Source organism: Coregonus lavaretus (genome assembly GCF_964263955.1).
Source record: "Coregonus lavaretus genome assembly, chromosome: 7".
Classification (NCBI taxonomy): Eukaryota; Metazoa; Chordata; class Actinopteri; order Salmoniformes; family Salmonidae; genus Coregonus; species Coregonus lavaretus.
In genome coordinates this window covers 49,444,906-49,471,043 of record NC_139994.1, presented here as the reverse complement: position 1 = coordinate 49,471,043, position 26,138 = coordinate 49,444,906, and the positions used below count along the sequence as shown (strand labels likewise).

Sequence of the window (26,138 nt, the reverse complement as noted above, 5' to 3'; positions counted from 1 at the left end):
ACATTTAAACTTTTACATTTATTTTTAATTCTTTGTACATTCAGCACTTACAGGAGGAAAAAAAAGAGAGCCAAATAAGAATCTGTTTCAAACAAATTTAAAACAATATTAAAACAGTAATAATCTAAGTTTTAAACCCAACCCATGTCTGATTTAATGTAAAAAAAAGAACTGGGAGGGTCTGAGCAAATAAGAGGGAAGAGAGCAAAAATGGGACAGTTTCACGTCGTGCCCCACAGATTCTCAGTGCGTTGGGTTCCCCCTCCCCACCCAAACAACCTATAAAAGAACAGTATACATGCCAAGTGTGCGTCAATGAAATCAGTCCCCCTCCCCTCCCCACCCCACACAAACATTTCCCTACCCCTCTGACAAGGCAAAAAGACAGTTTCCTAATTTTCTTAAACATATGGTGCTTTCAGTGTAATGACACATTACCAACTTTAACCTTAGTGTGTGGCGAGAGGGAGAGCAGAGCACCACCACACCACACACACTATAACACACAAAAACCATCCAAGGCTGAGATTTACATGATTCATCATAATAAAACGTCAAAGCAGAAAAAAATAACCTTCACATGACCTTACTAAGGGCCTTGGTACTGGTCCTAGAAAAAATAACTTCACTGGATTTTGGAATACTAAAATTGACTCTAGAACACATTTGGGGGTTGGTAAGCTGGGCTGCTATTTTTAAATGGATTATTACAGAGAACAGTCTTATTACTGTGTGGCTGAAGAGATTGGTGGAACAAGACTCCGTTCCAAGCCTTGAGGCAAACCTCCACCCTTTCTTTCCATTTCTGGTTAAAATGCATGAGAATTTACAGAGCTCAGAATAGGCCTCTGGACTGCTTCGTATGAGGAGCTTCAGACAGTTGAGACCGCTATATGAGGAAGAGGGAGAGCGATTGCATCTGAAATGTCACTGTATCTATTCCCTATAGAGGAAATAGGGTGCCATTTTGGAGGCAGCCATTTTTCGCTTCACTATCAACATGTGACTAAAGTCTATACATGTAGATGTTTATGAACATGTGAGAGAGATGGCATTACTGCGTGAGGATCTGGGGTTTTCTAAATAGGAGTCTCCCTGGCCCAAAGGACAGGATAGCCAGTGAGGAGGAACAGACTGTTACCCTGAAGACTATGGAAGTGGTTTAAAGGTAAAAGAGGGGGACTAGAGCTCTCTCTCAGTGCCTAATTCAATTGTGTGTTGAATTAGGGACTGCATCCACCCCTAACACTCTGTCAAACTGAACACTCAACGGCGTTTGTCTCGGGGGTTGCTACGGCTACGGGAGCGTCGGAACCCTGAAGAGGGTTTAGTATCAGGACCTCTGGGTCTGAAACCACCACTGTCCCTCCTCTTATCCCCCTCTCTGTCCCTCCCTCGCTCCCTCTCTCTGTCCCGGTCTCCCTCAGATCCCCGGACACTCACACTTCCAGTGCTTACCGCAGCTCCTCCCTCCTTCTCTCTGCTTTTAATTCTCTCCTTTCTCTCCTCCTCTCGCTTCTTGTCCTCCTCCTCCAGCTGTTCTTTCCGCCTCCTCTCTCGTTCTTTCTGTCGCTCTTCCCGTTCTTTTCCCCTCTGGTTTGCCTGGGGATACCAACAACAGTAATCAATGACAAAACACACTCCTATCAAGTTGTTGCATTAGGATGAAGTGTTTGTGTCTTACCTGTTCTTCAGTGAGGGGGAGCCAGTATATACAGGGAGCTGCTTTGGTCTTATTGAAGAGGTCGTCTAGTAATTTGGCAGGAGGCTCGTCTGTTGGAATGGATGAAAATAGAGGAGAGAGAGAGAAAGACAGTGAGTTAACATCGTAATAGCTATAGGTTACAAACAGCTTAGATATTAAAACATGTATATGGAGGACAAAAGCAGCTTCTGCGAGGCTTAGGAAAGACTCCATCTCCTCTCACCCTTTTTGTCGGTCTTCTTCTCCTTCCCGTCCCTCTCCTTCCGCCTCCTCTCTCTATCCAGGGAGCGAGATCTCCTCCCTCTCTCCCTCTCCTCTCCTGGTTTGCCTCCGAAGTCTCGAACCTTGTCCCGGTCCCACTCACGTTCCGCCCTGGTTCTCTCCCGGCGTTCCATCTCCCTCTCTCTCTCCGCCCACTGGTCCCGCACCCCTCCGACCACGGCGCGGTCCCCGCGCCCGTCCATCAGAGGGGGCAGCGCGCCCGGTCGGACTTTGGGACCTCCAGGACCCACACCAGGCTGGGGGCGGTGCTCCTCTCTGGGGTCCACTGTCAGCAGGCCTCTGTGGAAGTCCAGCTAGAGAAGGGAGAGAACGAGGGGAAGAAAGGATGAATGAGAGGGAAAAAAACATTTCCCTTGGATTGATAAGAGAGGAAGGGCGTGGTTCAATTTGTGTTAAATAATATAATTTACACGTTGTCTGCACATCAAGCGCCAGCTATTTCTTCCCCCAAGTTAGTTTATGTAGATACCCATTAGTACATCAGGGCTAATATTCCTATGTTCCTAGTGTTTACTAGTACTAGTCCAGTTGTTCCCTGTTGGGTGTGAGAGGGTAGAACAGAATCACCTCGTTCTGCTCACAGAAGTCCACACTGAGGACCTTAGGGTTGCTTTGGGGCCACTTCACCCCGTGGAGAGCAGCTCGCGTGGCCACAGCCTCCTCTGTGCTGGAGTACTGGGAGAAGAGAGAGAGAGAGACAGGTCAACAAAGAACAATGACCAGTTCTTCGAAAAACAACAGTGTGATGTGCGTGGACTTTCAAAGCCATCAGTTTCTCTAGTCCCTAGGCTCAATTAAGTAAATACGGAATTAATTATCTGACAGACTTGAGACTGACAGACGATGATAGTGAAAGATAAACTGGTATGAGAGAGACAATGACAGTTACTCACAGTGACGTAGCAGTGAGACTTGATCTTATCGATCCAGAAGCCATCCTCTGCCACTGAGCCTGTCCTGTTCAGTAGCTCCTTCAGCTGGCCCAGGGTGAAAGGTCGCACCTAATGGACAGGAGAGAGGTCATAGGTCAATCAGGGCCAAATGTCACTCAGTTCATGATGTTGATTCAAGGTAGAAGTTGCCCTTTTGCAGATCTAGGATCTGTTTATCATAACCTTAACCATTAGGGAAGAACATTTTAAAAACTGATCCGTGATTAAGAGCAACCATTTCCCAAGATCTACTTTTATGTATGTTATACACTCAAATGAGTGGGTTAAAGACACTGCTCTGAACTCACCAGGTTACATACGTGGACGATGTTGGAGACTTTGCCTCTGGGCGGAGAGGGCTGTTTGGCGGTGCGGACCGGGTCGTCGATGGTAACAGACACACCTGACTTCTGCTGACTGATGGAGCGACGCACCAGAGTATCACTGGGAATGACTGAGAGAGAGATAGATTTAAAGAGAAGGGGAAAAATAAGGGGCAAGGAGCAGGAAGAAAAAGTGGTTAGAAAGAATTGTCATATTAGCCTGAGGCTTGGGAGATGGTGTTACACTTCAGAACTGTTGTGCGGCTAGTTACCTTTCTTAGCGTCGGCGTCGTGAGTAGTGGAGGACTGAGACTCCATGGTGTCTTCTGAGTTGCTGTTCTTCCTCTTCTCTTTCTGTGTCCTCCCTCTGTCACGCTCCGGTTTCTCCTCCTCCTCCTCCTCCTCCTCCTCCTCTCGTTCTCCCTGGCCATTCTCCGGGTTTTCACCTGGGACCACCTATGAATGGAGAAGAGACAACTTAATCACTATTTAGCGCAAGTGAATAAGAATAAATGTTTGGTCGTCGATAAAAAGAAAACTGCCTCCGTCCTCACACGCAACTCTTTCACGTTGCTCGTTCCGTGGGTAAGCGAATGCTCCTACCACTGTCTCTCCCAAGCATCTTCGACCAGTGTTTAGGCTTACTGCCCCGCATACTGCTTGTATCAACTGCACTAACTTGCGAGTTCGTGATCTCCCGCTCGTTTAGTAAAGTGCAGCCAGGATCCATACAGTGAGTAAGTCCTCCGCCTTCTCTCTGTTGATCGTACTGGTGCATGTGTGATCAAGTCTCTGTTGCCTGTGTTCATTTGCCATTTCACTGGCAGTGCTTGTTTTTGGGAGGCTGGGTGTGGGTTGTGTTTGCGAACTCATTTTATGTCACAACAAGCTTGGGGCATGGCTTATGCTAGACAGAAAAATGCTGCAAAGGTCAATGCGGAAGAGGAATATGTATCAAGCACTACACTTCATGAACTACTCGATCAACAAAAATAGTTCTATAAAGATCTAATAGATCTGTAAGGATTTCGCAATTTTTCAAACACTTGACAAGCACTCTTCCAAAGGAGACTACCTCGAAAACCAATCGAGGCGCAATAACATTTTAAATCGATGTAATTGAGGACGTAAAGACTGAAACTTGGTATGACACAGAAGTCGAGGCCATGAAACTCCAGGCAGATCAACTCAAACTGGACCCTAAACTCATGGAGATAGAGAGGGCATAGGAATGGCCCTTTCTTTCCCGTTGGACTGCCCAGATCTATAGTGAAGAAACTGCTCAGGTTCAAAGACAAGGAGATTCTCAGGAGTGCCAAGTGCCTGAAGGGAACCAAAATATTCATCAATGAAGACTTCTCCAAAAAGGTACGCCTCAAAAGAAAGGAACTGCTGCCACGACTAACAGAAGAACAAAAAGAAGGCAACATCGCATACTTGGAAGTATGATCAGCTGGTCATTCACCCCCACTCTCGTAGGATAATGGCAAGTGACTCCACTATAGTCCACTGATTTGACACACACGCACATATTTACTCTACTTTGTTCATGTGTTTCACCTAACCTCATGACCAAAAACACACATTGCTCAATGTCATAACCCTCAAGTCTTCTGTGATGCTATGTGGACTGTGTCGATGTGCATTCCATATGAAGTGCACCCCATTGATAAAACTAACAAATGGTTGTATTGGACATGTGAGGCACGTACTTCCATGTTTCTGTTCCACCCTCTGGATGATTCCCACTGTCTCGCTCTCTTAGTTGGGCAGGATATCAACCCTGATAACGTGGTCTTCAACATATTACATATTAATGAAGCAAATTATAAATATAATGATTGTGTTGATCCAGATTCACATTTCCAGAAATGTATCAGAAATAAGTATCACTTGTGATCACTATAATGTGAAGCAATTTAACAACCTGTATAGCAGTTTATCTAATTCCAAGACTAGCTTATTTTCTACCTTTCCTTTGAACGTTTGCAAAAACCTTGTTCATTATCTGTCTTCTCTCAGTCATGAATTTTCCATTGTTGCCCTTTCAGATACATTGTTATTTAGAACATCAAGAGTGGGAGGAGGAGTGTCCATCTTTGTTCATAAATGTTTTCAATTCTTTGTAAGAGAGGACCTCGCACTTACATCTGATAACACTGATGTTGAATCTCTTCCTTGAAATTCCCTCCTGTTCATTTTTTGGTGGTAAAAAAAAAATCGGCCACCCGATTCTGATATTGGTAGTTTTATTGATATGCTTGGGTTTGGTTAATAATTAAGAAAAAAATTGGCTGATTACAACATACATTTATTTAAAGAAGTGAGAACCACTCACTGACATCTGATTTTTTAAAATACTTTATACTCCAGCTATCTGTATCCCCTCATCTATAAGCCCACAAGAGTGACCAGTTAGTTCACCTGCCAAGCTTATTGTGGTCCTCTGTAGCTCAGCTGGTAGAGCACGGCGCTTGTAACGCCAAGGTAGTGGGTTCGATCCCCGGGACCACCTATACACAAAAATTTATGCACGCATGACTGTAAGTCGCTTTGGATAAAAGCGTCTGCTAAATGGCATATTATTATTATTATTGATAATATTTTTACTAATTATTTGAATAATGTGGCTAATAAGGTATACTTTATACTGACATTTCTGACCACTTTCCAATTTTCCACTTCTATTTGGCAGCTGGGAATGAACAGATGGGAATGATTAATAGCATTAAAATGTAGAATATTTAACAAAAGTAATTGTGAGCGCTTTAAGATGTTGATTGATGATATTTCATGGGGAAATGTTTATAATCAAGACCATGTGGAGTCTGCTTACCAGACTTCTCACATCTTTCAATTCTGTATTTCACCAGTGCTTTCCCTTAGTTAAACCACATAAGAGAGCAGCAGAAGGGTTCTGGAAACCTTGGTTTACAACCGGTCTCAAAAAATCCTGATGGAAATCCCTTGGATTACATTAAGGGACATTTCCCTTCTCTGCTTCAGTTTGATCCCCCTGATGTAATGGAGGTAATTGGAAACTTAAAAGATATCAGCAGCAGCCTCTAACGTATATCTTCACCAAATCTACGCAAACTGGTATTGTTCCTAAAGATGAGAAAATTGCCAAAGTTATCCCCCTCTATAAATCTGGGGATCCAAGATCTTTTACAAATTATCGCCCAATATCAGTACTATGTTTTTCTAAAATCCTAGAGAAATTGGTATATAAGAGAAAGTTGAAACATTTAAAATCAACAATGTATTCTATATGAGCACCAATATGGTTATCGTTAAAACTACTCCACAGATATAGCTCTTTTGCAACTTGAGGACAAAATCTTTACAGCCCTTAACAATTAATACGCATTTGGCATCTTTTTAGATTTATCCAAAGCGTTTGATATGGTTGATCATTAAATATTACTTTCTAAATTGCATTATTACGGATTTCATGATTATACACTACCGTTTAAAAGTTTGGGGTCACTTAGAAATGTCCTTGTTTTTGAAAGAAAAGCAATTTTTTTGTCCATTAAAATAACTTCAAATTGATCAGAAATACAGTGTAGACATTGTTAATATTGTAAATGGCTATTGTAGCTGGAAATGGCAGATTTTTATTGGAATATCAACATAGGCGTACAGAGGCCCATTATCAGCAACCATCAGTCCTGTGTTCCAATGGCACGTTGTGTTTGCTAATCCAAGTTTATCGTTTTAAAAGGCTAATTGATCATTAGAAAACCCTTTTGTAATTATGTTAGCACAGCTGAAAACTGTTGTGCTGATTAAAGCAGCAATAAAACTGACCTTCTTGAGACTAGTTGAGTATCTGGAGCATCAGAAATTGTGGGTTCGATCACAGGCTCAAAATGAACAGAAACAAATAACTTTCTTCTGAAACTCGTCAGTCTATTCTTGTTCTGAGAAATGAAGGCTATTCCATGCGAGAAATTGCCAAGAAACTGAAGATCTCGTACAACGCTGTGTACTACTCCCTTCACAGAACAGCGCAAACTGGCTCTAACCAGAATGGAAAGAGGAGTGGGAGGCCCCGGTGCACAACTGAGCAAGAGGACAAATAGATTTGAGTGTCTAGTTTGAGAAAAAGACGCCTCACAGGTCCTCAACTGGCACCTTCATTAAATAGTACGCGCAAAAACACCAGTCTCAACGTCACAGTGAAGAGGCGACTCCGGGATGCTGACCTTCTAGGCAGAGTTGCAAAGAAAAAGCCATATCTCAGACGGGCCAATACAAATTAAAGATTAAGATGGGCAAAAGAACACACACACGGGACAGAGGAAGATTGGAAAAAAGTGTTATGGACAGACGAATCGAAGTTTGAGGTGTTCGGATCACAAAGAAGAACATTTGTGAGACGCAGACCAAATGAAAAGATGCTGGAGGAGTGCTTGATGCCATCTGTCAAGCATGGTGGAGGCAATGTGATGGTCTGGGGGTGCTTTGGTGGTGGTAAAGTGGGAGATTTGTACAGGGTAAAAGGGATCTTGAAGAGGGAAGGCTATCACTCCATTTTGCAACGCCATGCCATACCCTGTGGACGGCGCTTGATTGGAGCCAATTTCCTCCTACAACAGGACAATGACCCAAAGCACAGCTCCAAACTATGCATGAACTATTTAGGGAAGAAGCAGTCAGCTGGTATTCCATCTATAATGGAGTGGCCAGCACAGTCACCGGATCTCAACCCTATTGAGCTGTTGTGGGAGCAGCTTGACCGTATGGTACGTAAGAAGTGCCCATCAAGCCAATCCAACTTGTGGGAGGTGCTTCAGGAAGCATGGGGTGAAATCTCTTCAGATTACCTCAACAAATATACAACTAGAATGCTTAAGGTCTGCAAGGCTGTAATTGCTGCAAATTGAGGATTCTTTGACGAAAGCAAAGGTTGAAGGACAATTATTATTTAAATTAAAAATCATTATTTCTAACCTTGTCAATGACTACATTTCCTTTTCATTTTGCTATATTCCCTATTCAAACTAATTTCATGTATGTTTTCATGGAAAACAAGGACATTTCTGAGTGACCCCAAACTTTTGAACGGTAGTGTACATATAATTGGTTATATAGTTATGTTTATGATAGAGAACAATTTGTTTATGCAAACTGCTGTGCATCTACCAGGGCCAAAATACCCTGTGGTGTGCGACAGGGTTCGATAATTGGACCTTTGTTATTCCTAATCTATATCAATGACCTTGCTGCTGTGTCTTCTACCATACTTCCCATTCTCTTTGCTGATGATACCAATTGGATTTTATCACACAACTATTTTGATTAACTAATTAATGAAGCCAACTCAGATACGGCCACATTTTCTGAATGGTTTCAGACTTTATTGTATTCTCCAGAATCTCAATTGGTGGGAATTAAATGGAACAGTTCTAATTGATGAAAGGTTATCTAATTGATGAAAGGTTATCCTGGAAAGATCATATTCAATTTGTCTGTAGCAAAGTGATATCTGTTGGTATCATCAGAAAGATTAATGGTTTGGTTCATCAGGCTTGCTTCCTAACTCTTTACTATAGCTTAATTTACCCATATCTTATTTACTGTAATATTGTCTGGCCCAGTACATATGCCTCCTACCTACACAAATTACTCATCATACAAAATACATTTACAAGACTAGCCACCTCCTCTAATTACCTGGCTCCATCTGTACCTTTGTTTAAGAAACTACAAACCTTGTCTATTTATGATATTAATGTACATTGCTTAACTGATTGAACAAACTTTTTTTTCATACTTATATTTGGGGTGTGTTTTTGGGCTTCTAACCTCACCTGCACTCTGCTTTTACCAGTTTATCTGAACCGTTCTGTCATTCTTTGGTGCGAATAAATAAAACCTAAATCTAGTTTTAAATGTAGTCTATATACCAATATCACTCCAGCTATCATCAACTTATGGTGGTGCAATTACATTGAATGGCCCGCACAGTAATGTTGTATACACATCTTTGGTACACACATAAGATACACACCTATGCGTGATTTATACAGTAACCTATTACAGTTAATCTGATCCACTCCCCAGGCCCCTCTCCCCACCTGTGTGACGGTGCGTCTGATCTTGAGGCCCTTGTCCAGGCCCTGGTCCTCCCTGGTGGTGGTGGTGTCCTCGTCCCCAGACAACTGTATGTCATCAGGGTGGAGATCCACCACAGCCTCCTGACTGGGCTTGATGTCTGGGATCAGAGACTGGTAGGAGAGGGGGAGAAAGGAGGACAATAAGTTTGAATGTAACAACTTTGAACGTATGGGCGGCAGGTAGCTTAGTGGGTAAGAGCGTTGTGCCAGTAACCGAAAGGTCGCTGGTTCCAATCCCCGAGCCAACTAGGTGAAAAATGTGTCGATGTGCCCTTAAGCAAGGCACTTAACCCTAATTGCTCCTGTAAGTCGCTCTGGATAAGAGCGTCTGCTAAATGACTAAAATGTAAATGTCTGAATTTAAAGTGATTTTCAGGGTGTTTTTTCTTCTTCAGAATATGTGTGTGTGTGTGTGTGTGTCTGTGCTACCCAGTCCAGTACCTTGAGTGAGTCTGTGGTAATGCTGATGGATGGTTTCTTGGCGTTGACGGCCGTGCTGGATCCCCACCTCCTCTTCCTCCCAGCGGCGGTCCCGGACTCTGCCTCCCCCCCTGCTGCTGCTCCTCCCTCTGGAGAAGTCTTACTGCCTGCTGAGAGGATAAATAACATGGTTAGTATAGTAATCCAATCTTATTTTTCACATGCGTCGAATACAACAGGTGTAGACTGGATAAGAGCGTCTGCTAAATGACACAAAAAAAAAGAAACAAAAAAAGGCATACGATTCCTGATTGTCTGAGGTGAGAATCTAGTTCCTAATGAATCAGGAAAACTAATATTTTATATGACAGACTCCGTTATGAACACACACCTGTGTCACCAACATATCTTGGCAGAGGAACCATGATTTACTCAAAACGGACTAATCTATGGCTTCTCTTTCGACTGAGCCTGGAATTAGAGGTCTGCGCGGGACTGATTTATTCATCCCGCTGTGCCTGCAGCCTTTCATAACTCACCCGCCCACACCCGCTGGCTTTCTGTCCGACTCTCACCCGCTACCAAAAGAACTAACTGGTCCCGAACCCAACCGCAGTCCCGCAATGTTAATTTTAGGCGTTTGACGCAACTCACCATGGTTCAAGGAATTTGGTTCCCTATAGGCAATATCAAAACGTCAAACATAACTTAATGGGTTAAATTACCAGTTTCTCACGTGACCCATTATGGCTAGCTGTATTACAGATAATCAGTGGGACCCGCAGCATGAAAAATGCTGACGCGCTGCAATGATCTCTGTAGGGACCCACAGCCCTCTACATGGAATGCATCTATAGACTGATGTGATTCTTTTTCTACAGTCTAGATTAGAGGGGATCCAGGACAGGTAACAGTAATACTCACTGGTCAAGGAGATCTTGCGTGCAGCGAACGCTTTAGGAGTGGTGCTCTGGAAAGAGAGAGAGAGGATGTAACAGATACCCCAGGGGCGTGGGGTGAGAAGAGACCCAGATACTGTGTCAACATACTAAACAGAGAGAGAGAGAGGTGGAGGATAGAGAGGGAGAGAACTATCTGACAGGCTCCTATTAAACCACATAAGGAGAAGATGGGGGGGGGCTCTTGGTCGATACAGAGAGGAACTCCAGACACGTTCACCTCCACCTTTGTTCAAAGACGCTGAGAGATTAAGACAAATGAATATGTTCCTGCTGTGTGTAAGTGTGGGTTTAGCACTGCAACTAATCAGTAGACATCTAAAGTACACTCCTACTGGGTTTGTCAGTGTGTTGGTGTAGGCACGGTGGTAATTAACTGAAAATACTCCTACTGCGGTGTTGCTGTGGTGTGGGTGTAGTGCCAACAGAGGACAAACCAAGTGCATAGAATAGGCTATATAAAGGGTATAATTTAAGGCATCAGCAAGCTTTCCTCTAATAGACTGTAGAGACCTGGTTGAGTGTAAGACGGACTGACATTAACTTACTCCTTTTAGCTCCTAGTTGAGTGACAGGGCGTTGTATTAATGTATCTTTATGGGCTCTGGGTCGGGGATGTTAATGTTCAGACCAGGAGGATACCCTTGAGCTAATGGTTAATGATGTCTGGCTCTTCCTGTGTGTGGTAAGCAGAGAGACCGACTATACTGTAACTGTATATCTTTTATAATCAAATAGTGAATAAAAATAAAACGCAACATGCAACAATTTCTACGATTTTGCTGAGTTACAGTTCATGAAAGGAAATCAGTCAATTGAAATAAATTAATTAGGCCCTAATCTATGGATTTCACATGACTAGGCAGGGGTGCAGTCATGGGTGGGCCTGGGAGGGCATAGGCCCACCCAATTTGGAGCCAGGTCCACCCACTGGGTTGCCATGCCCAGCCAATCAGAATGACTTTTAACCCACAAAAGGGCTTTATTACAGACAGAAATACTCCTCAGCATATAGTCTTCATTTTGTTGCCCATAAAATGTATATGTACAAAGGCCTGTGTTTGTGCCTAAACATCTACATACAATGCTGTGAGTCAGTGTTTGGGTTGTGACGAAGTGTTCAATGTCACAGAGGTGGAGGGGTGGGCGCTGGAGACCTCGTCTGTCAGACCAGAGACACCTGAGCAGGTCTGGGCTGATACTGCAGTTCCAATTCAGTGGAGGATTCAAATAAAGAATGGTGTTCTGACAGGAAATGCATGCAGACACTTAGGATAGGCTACATATAAAATTAGGATGTTCTATCAACTTGAAACTGCAGTAATCATGACAGTTTAAAAGGGTTTATATTGAGTTAAACATAGCAAAATGAAGTCAATCCTCCAGTCGAAGTAAACGACCAAACAGATCTGAGAAGAAACTATCTGACATTACTTAACAGTTATTTAAAAAAGTAAAATATCTCAAATAGAGAGAAAAATGACAAGTCATTTCCTGGTACCATTGACACCTGATTCCTCACTGGCTTGGCTATGGCCCAACCGCACGGCAGTGTGTACTGTATCTAGGCAACAAGGGTCCAATCAGAGAAGGCAGAGGAGTGAGGGCGGGACTCGATTTGAGTGTGCTGAATGGTGATTAGCCGGCAGGCAGGAAGTGATCTTAGCTTTGGACTTTTTTTCTCGAACGGGAGGGGGAAGAGGGCTTTTCTCAACTGACTGGTGCTTTGCTTGATAAAGAGTCATTTTGCCTTTGGCTTGTGAGGCAAGGGATTCCTGAATGGATGGTTTATCGACAAATAGGGGTCAAAACTTTTGAGGTCCCAATATAAACAAATCGGATCCCTTGATGTACATGACAGAATTTGCGTGACGTATAGACTTGCAAAGTTGCAGCTGAAAAGTCTCTGATGGTGTAATAATCAATAGTCCAATGAGACCACAGATTGAAGTTGAAGTCCATTATGGCTTGAGTAGTTTTATAAAGGTTCAGTGAGGGGGAGATGTTCTATAAATAGCTTTGAAAGTCTCTTACAGATGTCTGGGCAAACACCCCGTTGTCAATTCAGAATGTAGGCTATTAGCACACACACTGATGACGTATTCTGTGTGCACTGTAACCAGATTTGCCAAAAAAATGTCCTTTCGTATTTGCTTTGAGTGTCTTTGATGCAGGTGAAAAGTTCAAATCAGATCCAGAAGTCTGATGAGGGCTGACCAGCCAATCAAGACCCAGGTTGGCTGCTGGCCTGGCAGGTCAAGCCAATAGGAGCATTCGGAACAGGGGAATGAGCCAATGAAAAGGGCCCGTAGCAACAAAACAGTTCCATAAGTTCTTGCACTCAGAGGTTAATGTCTTTATGAGAAAAGATGTAGTCCAAAATCATGTTTTAAGTCCATTTCAATAATCCACTTGAGTGTCTACATTGAAGACACATAGCTAGGAGACGTATCAGAGAAAGTCAACTTGGTGTCGTTTCCGATTATCGGTTTGGTCCTTAGCAGTGTGTAGGTGGAACCAGTTCATTCAAGTCAATGAGGCAGAAATCATCTGCCGGTTTACAGTCCTCTCAACCAGTAGGGGGCAGACTGGCAGGAAGACACAGGGAGATAAACAGCAGGAAGTAGCAGTGCCTCTGGCCTCATCTTGTCTGCAACGAGTCCGTAGTCCACGTTCTCTCTCTGTGCGGGTGTGGAGAGTAGCTGTAGCTTCTCCACAAAATGGCAGAAGGAAGGGAAGGCGACAACAGGAGAAAACGTCCCCCTCCCTCTCTCTCCACCAGGCAGTCCAGTGAGTGGGCTTCCCTCCCCAGGGTTCTGGTGCTGATTGTGGTTGCGTGGCTTGTTGTGTTTCTGCAGGTTTTGGCTGGCTCAGCTCTGGGCGTTGGTGGGTCAGGCTCAGGCCCTGTGGTTGGCTCAGGGCTGGGCTTGCAGGCTCAGCCTCTATTTCGGTGGTTGGCTCAGCGCTGGCCTGGGCTGGAGGTTAGGGAAGGCCTTGGTGGTTCAGCTTCTCTCTGTATGGCTTCAGCGCTGGTCTTGGCTGGAGGATTAGAGGGGAGGCCTTGCAGGCTCTGGCTCCCTGGTTCTCTCTCGGAGGCTAACTCAGTGCGGTCAGGTGTGGTGTAGTAGTAGCTCTCACTCTGGGGCCTAGATCAGGTACAGCCGAGGCGCTTGGGCATAGCGGGGCAGGAGTTGGAGGAGGAGTAGTAGTACGCAGGTACCATTAGGGACAATGGAAGAGGCATGGGCACCTTCGTAACAAAGCAATCAATGGGGTTTTAAAACAGCAGTCACACCAAGAGAGATAAAGAGATCATGGGAATGACAGAGATAAAGATGGACAGTCAGGCTAGAGAGAGCGCGAGAGGGAAAGAGATAGAGATCATCAGTAGAGAGAAAAATAGAGAGCAAGAGTCAGTTGTGGAGAGAGAGAAAGAAAGCAGAGGCAGAGATGGAAAGAGAAGGGGGAGAGAGAGACAAAGAGGTGGAGAGAAGAGGAGGGAAAGAGAGAGGAGGGAGAAAGCCTTGATGTATCTCTCCCCACACACTCTGTCAGGGGCTATTACTCATGCAAACCCTGAGGTCACGGTCCCAAACACACACGGTGAGGGTGAGCCATTTCAAAAGGGTTTATTTAGCTGAATATCAATAGCATTAGCTTATAATCTGCAATATGTAAAAGAGAAGAATATTCTCTGAAGTTATCTCATGATAGATCAATCAAAATGAGGGTCCTATTAGCCATGGAACATTGCTGGTTTACAGCATTGGATCTGACTCAAGTAGGGAAGGACAACCAAATAAATGTAACTCTGCTTCCCTTTGATGGCTCTGTAATGATTATTACTACAAAACTGTATGGCCATTATAGGATTAGTGAAAATGTGTGTATATTTATCTGAAAGTGAGTGTTACTTTAGCTTGTGATAATAAGGAGGAATGTGACTGTAGATTAACTTAACTCACCCTCTCTCACAACCACACACTGACACCCACACTGACCAAACAACATCGTGATGTGGAGCATGCATGCAGTCTGTGTGGAGTTCACATCTTATTTCACACCCCATTAGGGATGAACCGCCTGCAGTCGAGTCGCTTAGGCAACTGCTCTATGAAAATAATGACTACATAATAATGTGTGTGTATGGCACCTCTGTGTGTGAGGCACCTCTGTGTGTGAGTGTATGTTGCAAAGAATGGCTGTATCAAACTCAGTCAAAGGACGAGGAGAGGTTAGATCGTTCAGACCCATACCTATGGGTATTTTAACTCTATCGAAGCCATAGTTACAAGGGGGTTAGTATGCTCGTTCACTGTTATCCCGACACATACAGAAGTATCCCTCTATGGACATTTAACAGTGTCCCAAATGCCCCCCCCCACCGTTAGCCCCTTGCTCCCAGTACCCTCCCAGTACCCAACCCCTCCCTCTCAGCGGCCTTACCTCCTCCATACGGCCCTCACTGTTCTGTGGGTCCCCGACGGGGATGGGCTGGGTCTGGCCTGGGTCTGGCCTCTCCAGAGGGCAAGACGGCTCTGACAGGGAAGATTGCTTTACCTCCCTGGGGGAGAAAGAGGGAGGGAGAGAGGGTAGGGTAGAGAGAGCAGATTATCATACAAAGATCTGAATTAGGAAAATGTCATAAAATCTAAGACATAGATTACATCTGTGGTCTTTTGTCCTACCATCTCTCATTAGCCATGAAAACGGAAAAGAATCTCGTACGAAGTAACTAAAATGTGTCCCTCATTAAAAAGCAGAGAAGAGAAGATGGATGGGAGGCTACCTCTACCTCGGAGAAGAGAGCCGGAGACATACAGAGGACAGATGGAGGACGAGGGAGAGCGAAGGGGAAGTTGGTTGAGGCCAGTGATCTGGGACAGTGTACTATAAATAACTTACTCAAACCATCAGGCAGCCAACTGACACCCAGCGCTGGGGTCACAAATACACCTCAAAACAAACTACTCATAAGGTCAGTCACACAAACAGACTGACCAACAAAGACATCCTACTGACTAACCAAAGGCTGCATACGTACACAAATTGAGGTGATCATTTACAGGGTCATAACGTCACTGACTGCCAACTAATTGGAAATATTCATTATTGCATCCTCAAGCCTTCCACCTCCTCCACACCGAAACAAAGTAATTGTTGTGTGTGTGTAGCTCTTACCCCCTCCAAACACCTGCAATGTGAGGCCTGTGATGGGGCTAGGGGCCAGATGTCTACTAGAACTCGACCCCAATGGGGCAGCAGTGTAGGAGCAGCCTGTCCCATAAGTGATCATTAAGAGAGTGTGTGTGTGTTGGGGTGAGAAACTACCCCTATGTTTCATGAGAGGCCGCTATTTTTTCCATTTCCTCCTTTATCGTTTAATCCTTGCGCCACACATTCAGCATTGATTGTACATGTGGTACCCGCAAGAGACAGTCTCATCAACAGTGAGCCTTGGGAGAAGGAAAATGATGTCACACCATAAGGGTACACAGACACGACTTGCTGGCTAACAGATGTCTTGTGTATTAATGAACTCCCATGGTGACACTCATTTAACATCACCACAACTCATCTCGCTGAACAACCAGAGCCATATATTTATACAAGGAGCATAGAAAACGACATGTGAAGAAGTGGACACTTAAAATCAGGTATACCCAAGGATTCATGCAGTGGGACATGCGTTATATAATCTATAGATTCATACCAATGATACGTGTGTATGAATCCAGGGGTATTCCTGATTTCATTGTCCACTTCTTCACATATCGTTTTCTATATTATATATATATATATATATATATATATATATATATATATCACACACCGATTCATACGGTGAGACAGGCAGCTTTCTTTATCATTTAAATATATAAAATGGTCTCTAAACATCCATTGGATTCACAGTGAGTGTGGGTGAGCTTTAGTACACACCAGAAAAACATGTTATGACAGTCAAGAGTAACGAGGAAGTCATTCGTTGTTTAATAAAACGAAACGCTGCTGCTGCATGATTCTCACAATGATGCCTTTAAGCCAACCACTACCAGCTATATTAGTTATTTATCTGCGTAATGGATCCTTTGGTACTCGAGACTTAAAACATGAGTGACCACGGAGTTACCCCGGTATCGCCCATCCCCTCCCCCCCAACACGAGGCCATTGGATCCACACCCCCCGTGAACGTGGAGAGAGCGAGACTCGCGTACACGTTGTATGTAATACACTTCGTATCTAATAATCAAACGCCCACGTCTATAGTTGACCGTGACAACGCACGAGTCGAAAGTTTAGCCATAATCTGAATATAAAGGCACCAGAACCGCAGGTTGAACGAGGGTTTGAGACATGACACAAGTGACAAGCTATCAGCACTAGCTGCGCGGTAGCGACTAGCGATGAAACCAAGGGTAGCAGCTAGCAACGTAATGCCTAACCCCTCTCCCTCTAGTTCGCCATCTTACCCGTTTTTGTTGCCTTCTGACAGCATATTGCCGGGCTGGAACCCCCGACAGCCAACGCTCTATCGTAATCGATTACTCCGGTCAAACGTGGTTTAAAATCGAGAAATCCTTATGCAGCTGCGGGGTTTGTGCACTGCGACGGTATCAGAGTAGCAATACACGCACGACGGCCATATTGGATAGCGAGCCGGGAGGGGAATTTAGTGTGAGAGAGCGAGGACAGGTCTATCTTCTCAGCTAAGGCAGAGAGGAAGAAGCGAGAGGGTTTACTCCACCCAAAACCAGACCACGAAAATAATACCACGAAATTAGGAATATTTGTAAAGAAGTCAATGAGTGTCAACTTTTTTTTAAAAGTACTTTATATCGGAGTTGTGCCTCGTGTTCACACGCGTATCTGCCCTCATTGGCTAATATGATCCCACCTGATCTCGCCTCCCCCCGCCTGCCATCCATCTTTGAGGACATGCATTTCCATTGTTAGAGCGGTCACTCGACCATCTTGTCAATAATAGATAATGGCCAAGGCCACACCGGCTGTGGCCCTGCCGCATTGAGCGCATGACAAAAAATATGACTACCGTTTTTTTGGTCCATACTATCTGGGATCTTTGGACGTCCCAACGCTGACGTTACCAATGATGTATATAAACCCTGTATTGCGATTGCTATGTATTGGTCAAGGAGAGGCTTTGAAGCCGCCGGTCGGCCAAATTAACATATCGGCACTCCCCAGAAAGAGCAGTCCTCCATAGGAATGAATGGAATTGTACAGTATTTCAATTAAAATGTTAAGGACAAAATTACATAATTGTTGTTGTTGTAGTGGGACAGTATCATTAGAACAAAAAAACAGATGCATGAAGGTGTCTGTAATAGATTAAGTGGCAAAAACAAAATGTAGACATTAATAAATTATTAATATAGCTTCCAAAATATTATTTACAACGGTTGGGGAGTGCCAAGATGGAGGCGCGGTGGCTTCAAAACAGCGCCCCGTTAGCCAATAAAAATAATTGGACGTTAACCAATTGAAGTTTACATTTAAAATGGTAGGGTTACGGTTAGAGTAGGGACGTCCCAAGTATTCCGCATATAACCGTTGCCTTTTCCATAATATGTAGTCGTGTGAGTAAGCATCAGTTAAGTTTCCTCTCACGACCTCTACAAGCCAGAATGTTGAATAAAAACTATAAACTTTTTAAAGTGCTGTAGTGCGTTCAGATTTCTATCGCCTGATGCATGCACACAAGATTTTTAAAAAATAAAAGAGACGCATGCATACTTGCCGTGCACGTGTTTACATGGTTCTGCGCATGCTTCAGGTGATAGAAATCTGAACGCATTAAGCACTTTAAAAAATTGATGTAATTATTCTTTCCTGTGCATAGATTCTCACAATCCTACAGCCAAAATGACCAACCGGTAAAGTACATTAAAATATAATTGTATTCAACTTTCTGGCATGTAGAAGTCTTGAAAGGAAACTTTCCTGATTCAAAACGCTCATTTCTTCCAGACTTAGAATTCAATGCAATTCAACGTCGGGTTTCCAGGCAAGGAGGAGTAGAGTAGCTACAATGTATAAAGCTAAAACATTGTTGCAAACTCTGGTTGGTGTTCTGGCCAATTTACAGTATCAGGTCTATATGGAAGACACCATTCACATTTTCTTCCCAATTTATCCTTGTCAAATGTCCAAACCAAAAGTCAAGCCAAAACATCTGTCATTCATCAAAACACAATAAAACCAATGAAACATATACTTCACTCATGGTCATTGATAGACATTCAAACGTCATGATGATGAGTCAAGACACATACAGTATACATCTGCACACACACATCCACACACGTTTTCTGATGGTGCTTCCTGCTTTTATTATAATCTTTAAACTCTCAATTGCTACCTTGCGACGTCCATCCACCCCTGGAGTCCAATCCTCCACGGATCAATGACCAGAATGAAGTGTTCAGCATGTGTTCAAGTAATAATATAATAATAATATGCCATTTAGCAGACGCTTTTATCCAAAGTGACTTACAGTCATGCGTGCATACATTTTTTGTTGTTGTGTATGGGTGGTCCCGGGGATCGAACCCACTACCCTAGCGTTACAAGTGCCGTGCTCTACCAGCTGAGCTACAGAGGACCACATCCAAAGACACATTCACATTGCAGACAAAAAAAAATGCAAGCAGAGCCAAGAGACATTGGTAGAGGAATAGATTATATGATATGGACTGTTGTAAACCTACAAACTGGCATTTAGGATTGTATTCTGTTCTTGTGGGAAGAAATGAATTAAGTGAGAGACAGGTGTGAGATGGAGTATGATTTTGTGAATCTGTGTAGGCCTATATCAGCAACACCGTGAGCACATAATGTCACTTGTTTTTGAAAGGTTTGCAGGAGCTTCCCCTCAAATGTGAGCACCTCACCAAGGATTGTTTATGTGAAGTGTGTGTTCGTGCGTGCAAAGAACAGCAAGGAGTGTGTGTGTGAGAGCAACTCAAATGGTACTATGGCTGACCTGGCAGGTTGGTTCTTCTCTCCTCTGTCCAGTCTTCTCTTTTTATCCCCTTTTCCTGTGCCAGTCTTCTGATAAACAAATAAAGAGTGAGCAAATCACAGACAATTGGCAATATATAGCAAAATATCAACGTGTTCTGTTAAGAGACCAAAAGTGTTCGAGACACTTCTATAACAGTAAAGAATCAACTTTTATATCAGTAAATGTAGTCAAATAAAGAAAAAAGTTAGACAAGAAAGATGGGGATTTGTTAAGGAGCAAGGCGTAGGATTGTATGAGGGAAGAGAGGTTATGTTAATTGTAAATGGGGAAAAAATTTAAAGAAATAAGCATGGCATGTGCAGGTGGTGAAGCATCTTTCACTAGTTCTCCTCAGCCCACACTGAACCAGTCAGTATGAGAAGGTGAGGCTAACTCACTTGCACCCAGAGAGACACACTGTCAGTCTGGCGCATCAGTATTAGCATGGCGGGATCATCATCGGAGTGAAGCATAAGCAAGAACTAATGTGTAGACTGCTCTAGCACTGGATTGTGATGATAGCTTGTCATTGCAGAGAGAAAGATTGATTGACATCCAGATTAGCCAATCACTAACCTTTTTTTTTTTGTCCCGGGAGGAGGTGGAGCCAGAGGTACGTGACGAAGAGGATCCAGAGTCCGAGGATGAAGAGTCGCCACCACTGGAGGGGGATGACCTCCTGTTCCTCGCCCTCTCCCCCCGTCTGCCTCGCTCTTCTTCCTTCAACCTCTCATATTCCTTCCTCCTCCCCTCATCTTCCTTCCTCCTCCTCTCTTCTTCTCCCTTACCTGGGTAAGAAGGGGGCAGAACAGGTCCCATGGGCTCAACCTCAACAGTCTTTTCAGGTCCCCTTCTCCTGGTCTCCCCGGCTTTAGAAGTCTCCTTCTCCGCCTGGCTGTCACGCTCCTTCTCCTTCTGGCTGTCACGCTCCTTCTCCGCCTGGCTGTCACGCTCCTTCTCCTTCTCCGCCTGGCTGTCACGCTCCTGCTCCTTCTCCTTCTGGCTGTCACGCTCCTTCTCCGCCTGGCTGTCACGCTCCTTCTCCGCCTGGCTGTCACGCTCCTTCTCCGCCTGGCTGTCACGCTCCTTCTCCGCCTCCGCCTGGCTGTCACGCTCCTTCTCCGCCTGGCTGTCACGCTCCTTCTCTGCCTCCGCCTGGCTGTCACGCTCCTTCTCTGCCTCCGCCTGGCTGTCACGCTCCTTCTCTGCCTCCGCCTGGCTGTCACGCTCCTTCTCCGCCTGGCTGTCACGCTCCTTCTCCATCTTCCCATCGTCTCCAGTTTTCCATCCAGGCTTCTCCACGGACGCCTTGTTCAGTGCAGTGACCTCCATGGTGTCGTCTGTGTGCTGCTGGGCCCCTGAGACAAGGACCACCTGGGGTCTCACAGATATACCATGGGGTTCAGGGGGTTCCCCTGGGGTGGTCACCACCACTGACCCCTGCTGCACAGGTTTGGGACGGGAGATCATGGAGCCGGAGGAGGTGTCGGAGAACATGCGGAGCTTCTTGGGGGCGATGGCAGGCGGGGGGGTGGTGGTGGTCGTCATGGCTGAGCCGGGAGCGGAGGATAGGGGTTCGTCCCTGCCGAAGGGTGACATTTTAGGGGTGTCTCCCTGGTCCTTTGCAGGCTCCTCTGACCCCCCAGACCCAAACTGTGAAGACGCAGATGGAAGCGTCAAGTCACGTCCACGCTGCCATGGCGGCAGATGACTCTCCCTCTCCTTCTCTTCCTGTTTCTCCCTCTCCTTCTCCGCCTGCTTCATCTTCCTCTCCCTCTCCTCCACCTGCTTTGTCTCTTTCTCCGTCCTCTTCTGTGCCGTCTCTCCAGATGGACCCTGGGGCTCGGTGGTGAGGGTTATGCTGGGGACAGCTGCCACCGACAGCAGAGGGACAGGATGGGACTGGGGCTGGGCTCCTGATCCAAACATAACCACGGGTGCAGGGACCTCAGGTACAGTGACGAATCCCGTGTGCCCTGCGCTGCTGCTACCTCCTGTGTGGGTGATAGCAGCCCCAGGGAACCTGACCACCCCAACCCCCGGTCCTGCTCCAGCTCCTGGGCTGCTGCCAACTCCATCTCCTGGTCCGGAAGCCTCCCCTCCAGGACCTGTCTGGCCGTCCGCCAGCGCACCCTCGCCTCTCTTACCGAAAGCTCCCTCGGACGCCATCTTGCGGGCCAGCAAAGAGAGGGGTCCGGGCCGGCGCTGGGCTAGGGGCTCTGGGCTGCTAGATCGGGAGCTGGAGTCAGAGTCCTGCCTCTGGAGGCCACCTGGAGGGGGGCGGACAGCCACCCCAGCTCCTTCTGACTCCTCATCCATGTCGGGCGGACTTTGTTTGGGGGTGTCGGGGAGGGGGAAGGAGAGCTCTGGGGGTGGAGAGGGGGGCGGGGTGGGCTGGCGGAGCTGCATGGGGGGCTGGTGTACTACCTGCTGAGGGGGGATGTGTTGCGGAGGCTGGAGCTTGCGTCTGGATCGCTCTCGGGCCGCTGGGACGCTGGGGGAAGGCTGCTGGGGCTGTGGGGGAGGGGCACATCCTCTTCCGCCACCTCTCCTCGCCCCCGCCGCAGGTCCCCACTCATCTTCATCCTCCTCACTGCTGTCATCATCGTCACCGTCTTCCTGGACGCGGTTACCGCCGGCTGCTGCACGGGCGGAGCGGCTGAGGTGGAGTACGGAGTGGGCAGGTCGGTCGTCATCCGCCGGGGCGGTGCCTTCCTTCTCCTGGGTCTGGGCGCGGGAGGGCATGGACGGGGGCAGGCCCTGGCGCTCTGGGTCCCCTAGGACGCGCACCGACAGGGAGGCCACAGCTCGGGGCGGGGAAGGGGTGGTGGGCTCCTCGTGGTGGAGGCCATGTTGGAGGGAGGGACGGTGCTGCATCCAGGATCCAGGACCTCCAGGGGCGTTAGGGGACTCTTGGGGCACAGAGCTTGGGCCAAAGTCTGGTCTGCGAGACATCATCCCTTGGCCCATCATCATCCCTTGGCCCTGGTGCCCCATCATCATTGGCCCTCCTCCTCCCTCTTCCTCAGCCCGGGTCAGTGGGGGCTGGGAGGGCATGGGGCGATGCTGGGGTGGGAGAGGAGAGGTTGGGGGAAGAAGACAGAGAAATTGAGACTGTTTGCTCGGTTGATATGAACAATATAACATATAGGATAATAAATATATCTGGAGGACCGTTCGAATGTGGTTGGCTTTTTAGCGTCTTCTGCTTCTGTCTGTGTGTAGGTTACTGACCTTGTCAGGGTGGTAGGAATCACTGTCGTTACCCTCCTCTGTTTGCTCCTCCTCCTCTGGGCCCGCTGGGCTTTCTGTTTCACAGAAAGAGGAAACAGAGGTTAGATGTCAGGGGTCAGAGTTGACCTAATAAAAGGCCATGCAGCACACTCCATTTGTTTGACAACAAAATAAGCTTTTTGCCCATTTAGAAAGAATGGAACTGGGATGTCTGCAGACTACAACTCAATTGGGAATGGAATAAACAAAGACTGCTCACTCACTTACCAAAATAAACTGGTATACAATAATACATTAAACTGACAGACACAGAAGTAGTATTAGTAGCCTTTTGGGTAAAATATATTACAGCGGGAATCGTGGTTAATTCCTAGTAGTTCTCCTCAGCTCACACTGACCCAGTCAGTATGAGACGGTGAGTTTAACTCACTTGCACCCAGATAGACACACTGTCAGTCTGATGCATCAGTATTAGCATGGCGAGATCATCATTGGAGACAATAAGGACATAACATGGTGTGAGAAATGAAATGGGCACACTATCCATATATGCTGATGAGGAGTTCACTCTGGCACATCCATATGCAGATGTGAATGGCACTAATCTAACTGCCCTCCATTCAGGTATATACCGTTGTTAACAACACTATTGTGCCACTATTTATACATACATACATACATACATGTGCCAACTACACTAATCTATGGGGCCATCGTCCATTGTTCAGCAGATGGCCACACTAGCACCACTTAGAATGCATGCTCAAAACATTGCTTCACACTAAGTAGTATGCTAGTGTGGATATTGGAACAATGTTCCAATGCCCACTCCACACTAGCATTCCATGCTAAGTAGTGTATGCTAGTGTGGATATTAGAGCCTGATTGTGGATGTCTTGCCGTCGGCCTCGGCTGCCTCCCGGGCCTCCCTCTCCAGTCTCTGGCGGAGGAGCTCCTGCTGCTGGGCCAGGTACTGCTTTATAAAGCTGTTCTGGCTCATCTCCTCCCCAATCTAAACTCACAGGGGATATAGGCACAACATTAGAAAACAGGAAGGGAAAGGCTATCTTTGTATTTGAATGATACAGGACTCATCTTCACCCCAATCTAAGAATATATAAGATAGACAACCTTAGAAATGTAATGCTACAGGTAGAAATACAGTATGTTCTAATTAATTTGAGGGTAAAAAAATATATACATCTCTGGTCAAACACACAGATGACTGACAATTAAATCAGGTAACTCCACCTAGTGTTGACTCTGTTTTGCTTGGGCTCTTACCTGGGAGTTGGGCTGGAGCCCAATATGGGGAGTGGAGGTCCTCTGAAGATTCTCCAACATTAGAGCCTAAAACAGAGAGCAAAAGACTGGTTGAAACACATACATCACCATGCTGTTGTATTTTCGCAAAGATGTAGGTGAGTAAGAGCTATTTGTGCATTCTCCTCAGCACACACTGATCCAGTCAGTATGAGAAGGTGAGGCTAACTCACTTGCACCCAGAGAGACACACCGTCAGTCTGGTGCATCAGTATTAGCATGGCGGGATCATCATCGGAGAAGCAATAAAAGCAATACAGTACTAAACATTCAACATTTACATTGTAGCAAAACTAAACACATTCTTCCATGCACATACATGAAATCAGTCAACAAATAAGGGAGATAAATGTAGCATCATAGACAGGACAAAAACCTGTTGTTCCCAAGCCAACTCCAGCTGGAGTTGTTTCTGTGCTGTTGCAGCTGCAAGTGATGCCCAAATTAACGTCATCATCGTGGTCGGGAGCAGGGTCTCAAACACTATTTCTCTCTGTCCTGTCCTCTGCATGGATATTCTCTTCTAATGAACAAACCCATTTTTATTCCGTATAAATAGGGAACGTAGAAGCGACAGGGATCGTTCGTTGGTCAGTTACATAGGAGGGGGGGCCCAGCCAAAGCTTCATGGCGATACGTAAATCCAAATCGACTCGGGTCATTGAGTTTATAGAGTGCCAGCCAGTTTCGATTGCTCTTCCAATACATTTGCAAACCTTTAGCTTGCATTCAATTGGAAATGCGGAAGAAGAATACCCCATTTTCACACACAGGAAATTGTAATAAAACATGCAAAAGAAACTGCATGGCTGATTAAAGAACGTGTCGTTATAATTGTGTGATTGCGGAATATTGTGTGCAGTTGTTATTACGCCACTTATGGGGCAATTATAATGCAATTGGGTATTGGCTCAGACGGTGTGCACATTATATTCAGCATTAGTTTGCAGGAAAGCGATATGTTTTTCAGTTGTGGTAGTGTTTAGGAACATTTATTTTAGTAAAATAGATAATTGAAGATGAAAATAAAAGCAATTTCACGTTAATTAACTCCAAAACATGCTTGCCTTGCTAAGCTAACTATGTAACTAGCGAGCTAATGTAAACGGCGCATATGGGCAGGCGCGTACCCAATCACCCTGCCCCTCCTCCTCTCACAGAACGCTGGCCCGAGCACAGCAGCTCAAAAATACAGTAGAGGGACTACCGCTAGTTAGCTCGCTAGCATAAACACACACACACTCCGGTTGGGCCTTCAGTTCGGTCCGTGCAACACATCTCAACTTTGAAGAGTGTTGTACCACACTAGACATAGTTCTACATTTGTTTCGACATCTTGAAACACACTGATGCATAATTCGCTAGACCTGAAATCCTCCGCACGCGTATGCGTGCCAAATATTATGCATTCCCACTCCCGAACCACCGACACACGGCCTATAACCCCACTCTCTATAGCCTCCTGCTGAACTTGACCAGCTTGTTGATAGAAGCAAAAACCTGAGCCAAGCTTACCCCTTTCAGTCGCTTAATGAGTGTATTTTTCGCCCCGCTTTTAGGGAGGCATCGTTGCTCCAAAGCGGCTTTCAAGTCTGCCACACGGAGCGATTGTAGAGGTTTACCATTCAGCGTAACATCTTCATCCGCCATTTTGCTTTCCTGTCACTCGCTCTGTCGACTCGCTCGAGCTCCAACAGGCGTCGCTACGTCCTCCGAATCCCCGCCAACGTCACGGTTCGGCAATCTCCGGAGGGGGTGGAGAGAGATCGCTTTCCTACTGTGGTTACCAGCCAATATTGCGCTAGCCTT

At 45.7% G+C, this 26,138-nt stretch overlaps 1 protein-coding gene across 3 annotated transcripts; it reads right to left on the bottom strand.

Moving 5' to 3' along the window:
* LOC311132722 (uncharacterized protein) lies at positions 1 to 26,005 on the bottom strand. Of its 3 annotated transcripts, none has more exons than XM_084166009.1 (17): positions 25,845 to 26,005; positions 24,291 to 24,356; positions 23,907 to 24,018; positions 23,007 to 23,080; positions 20,349 to 22,838; positions 19,752 to 19,819; positions 15,193 to 15,310; positions 10,712 to 10,757; positions 9,809 to 9,957; positions 9,329 to 9,478; positions 3,515 to 3,698; positions 3,228 to 3,373; positions 2,881 to 2,988; positions 2,555 to 2,662; positions 1,929 to 2,280; positions 1,685 to 1,773; positions 1 to 1,602 (listed from the first exon to the last, which is right to left on the bottom strand). In XM_084166009.1, the coding sequence occupies exons 1-17, from the start codon at positions 25,977 to 25,979 to the stop codon at positions 1,267 to 1,269; spliced, it is 4,731 nt and encodes a 1,576-aa protein (XP_084022135.1). In that variant the 5' UTR covers positions 25,980 to 26,005; the 3' UTR covers positions 1 to 1,266. The 3 variants fall into 3 exon arrangements, with proteins under 3 accessions (XP_084022135.1, XP_084022137.1, XP_084022136.1); XM_084166011.1 differs by having other exon boundaries at positions 9,809 to 9,954; XM_084166010.1 differs by having other exon boundaries at positions 19,752 to 19,816.
* Positions 26,006 to 26,138: the final 133 nt, after the last annotated feature.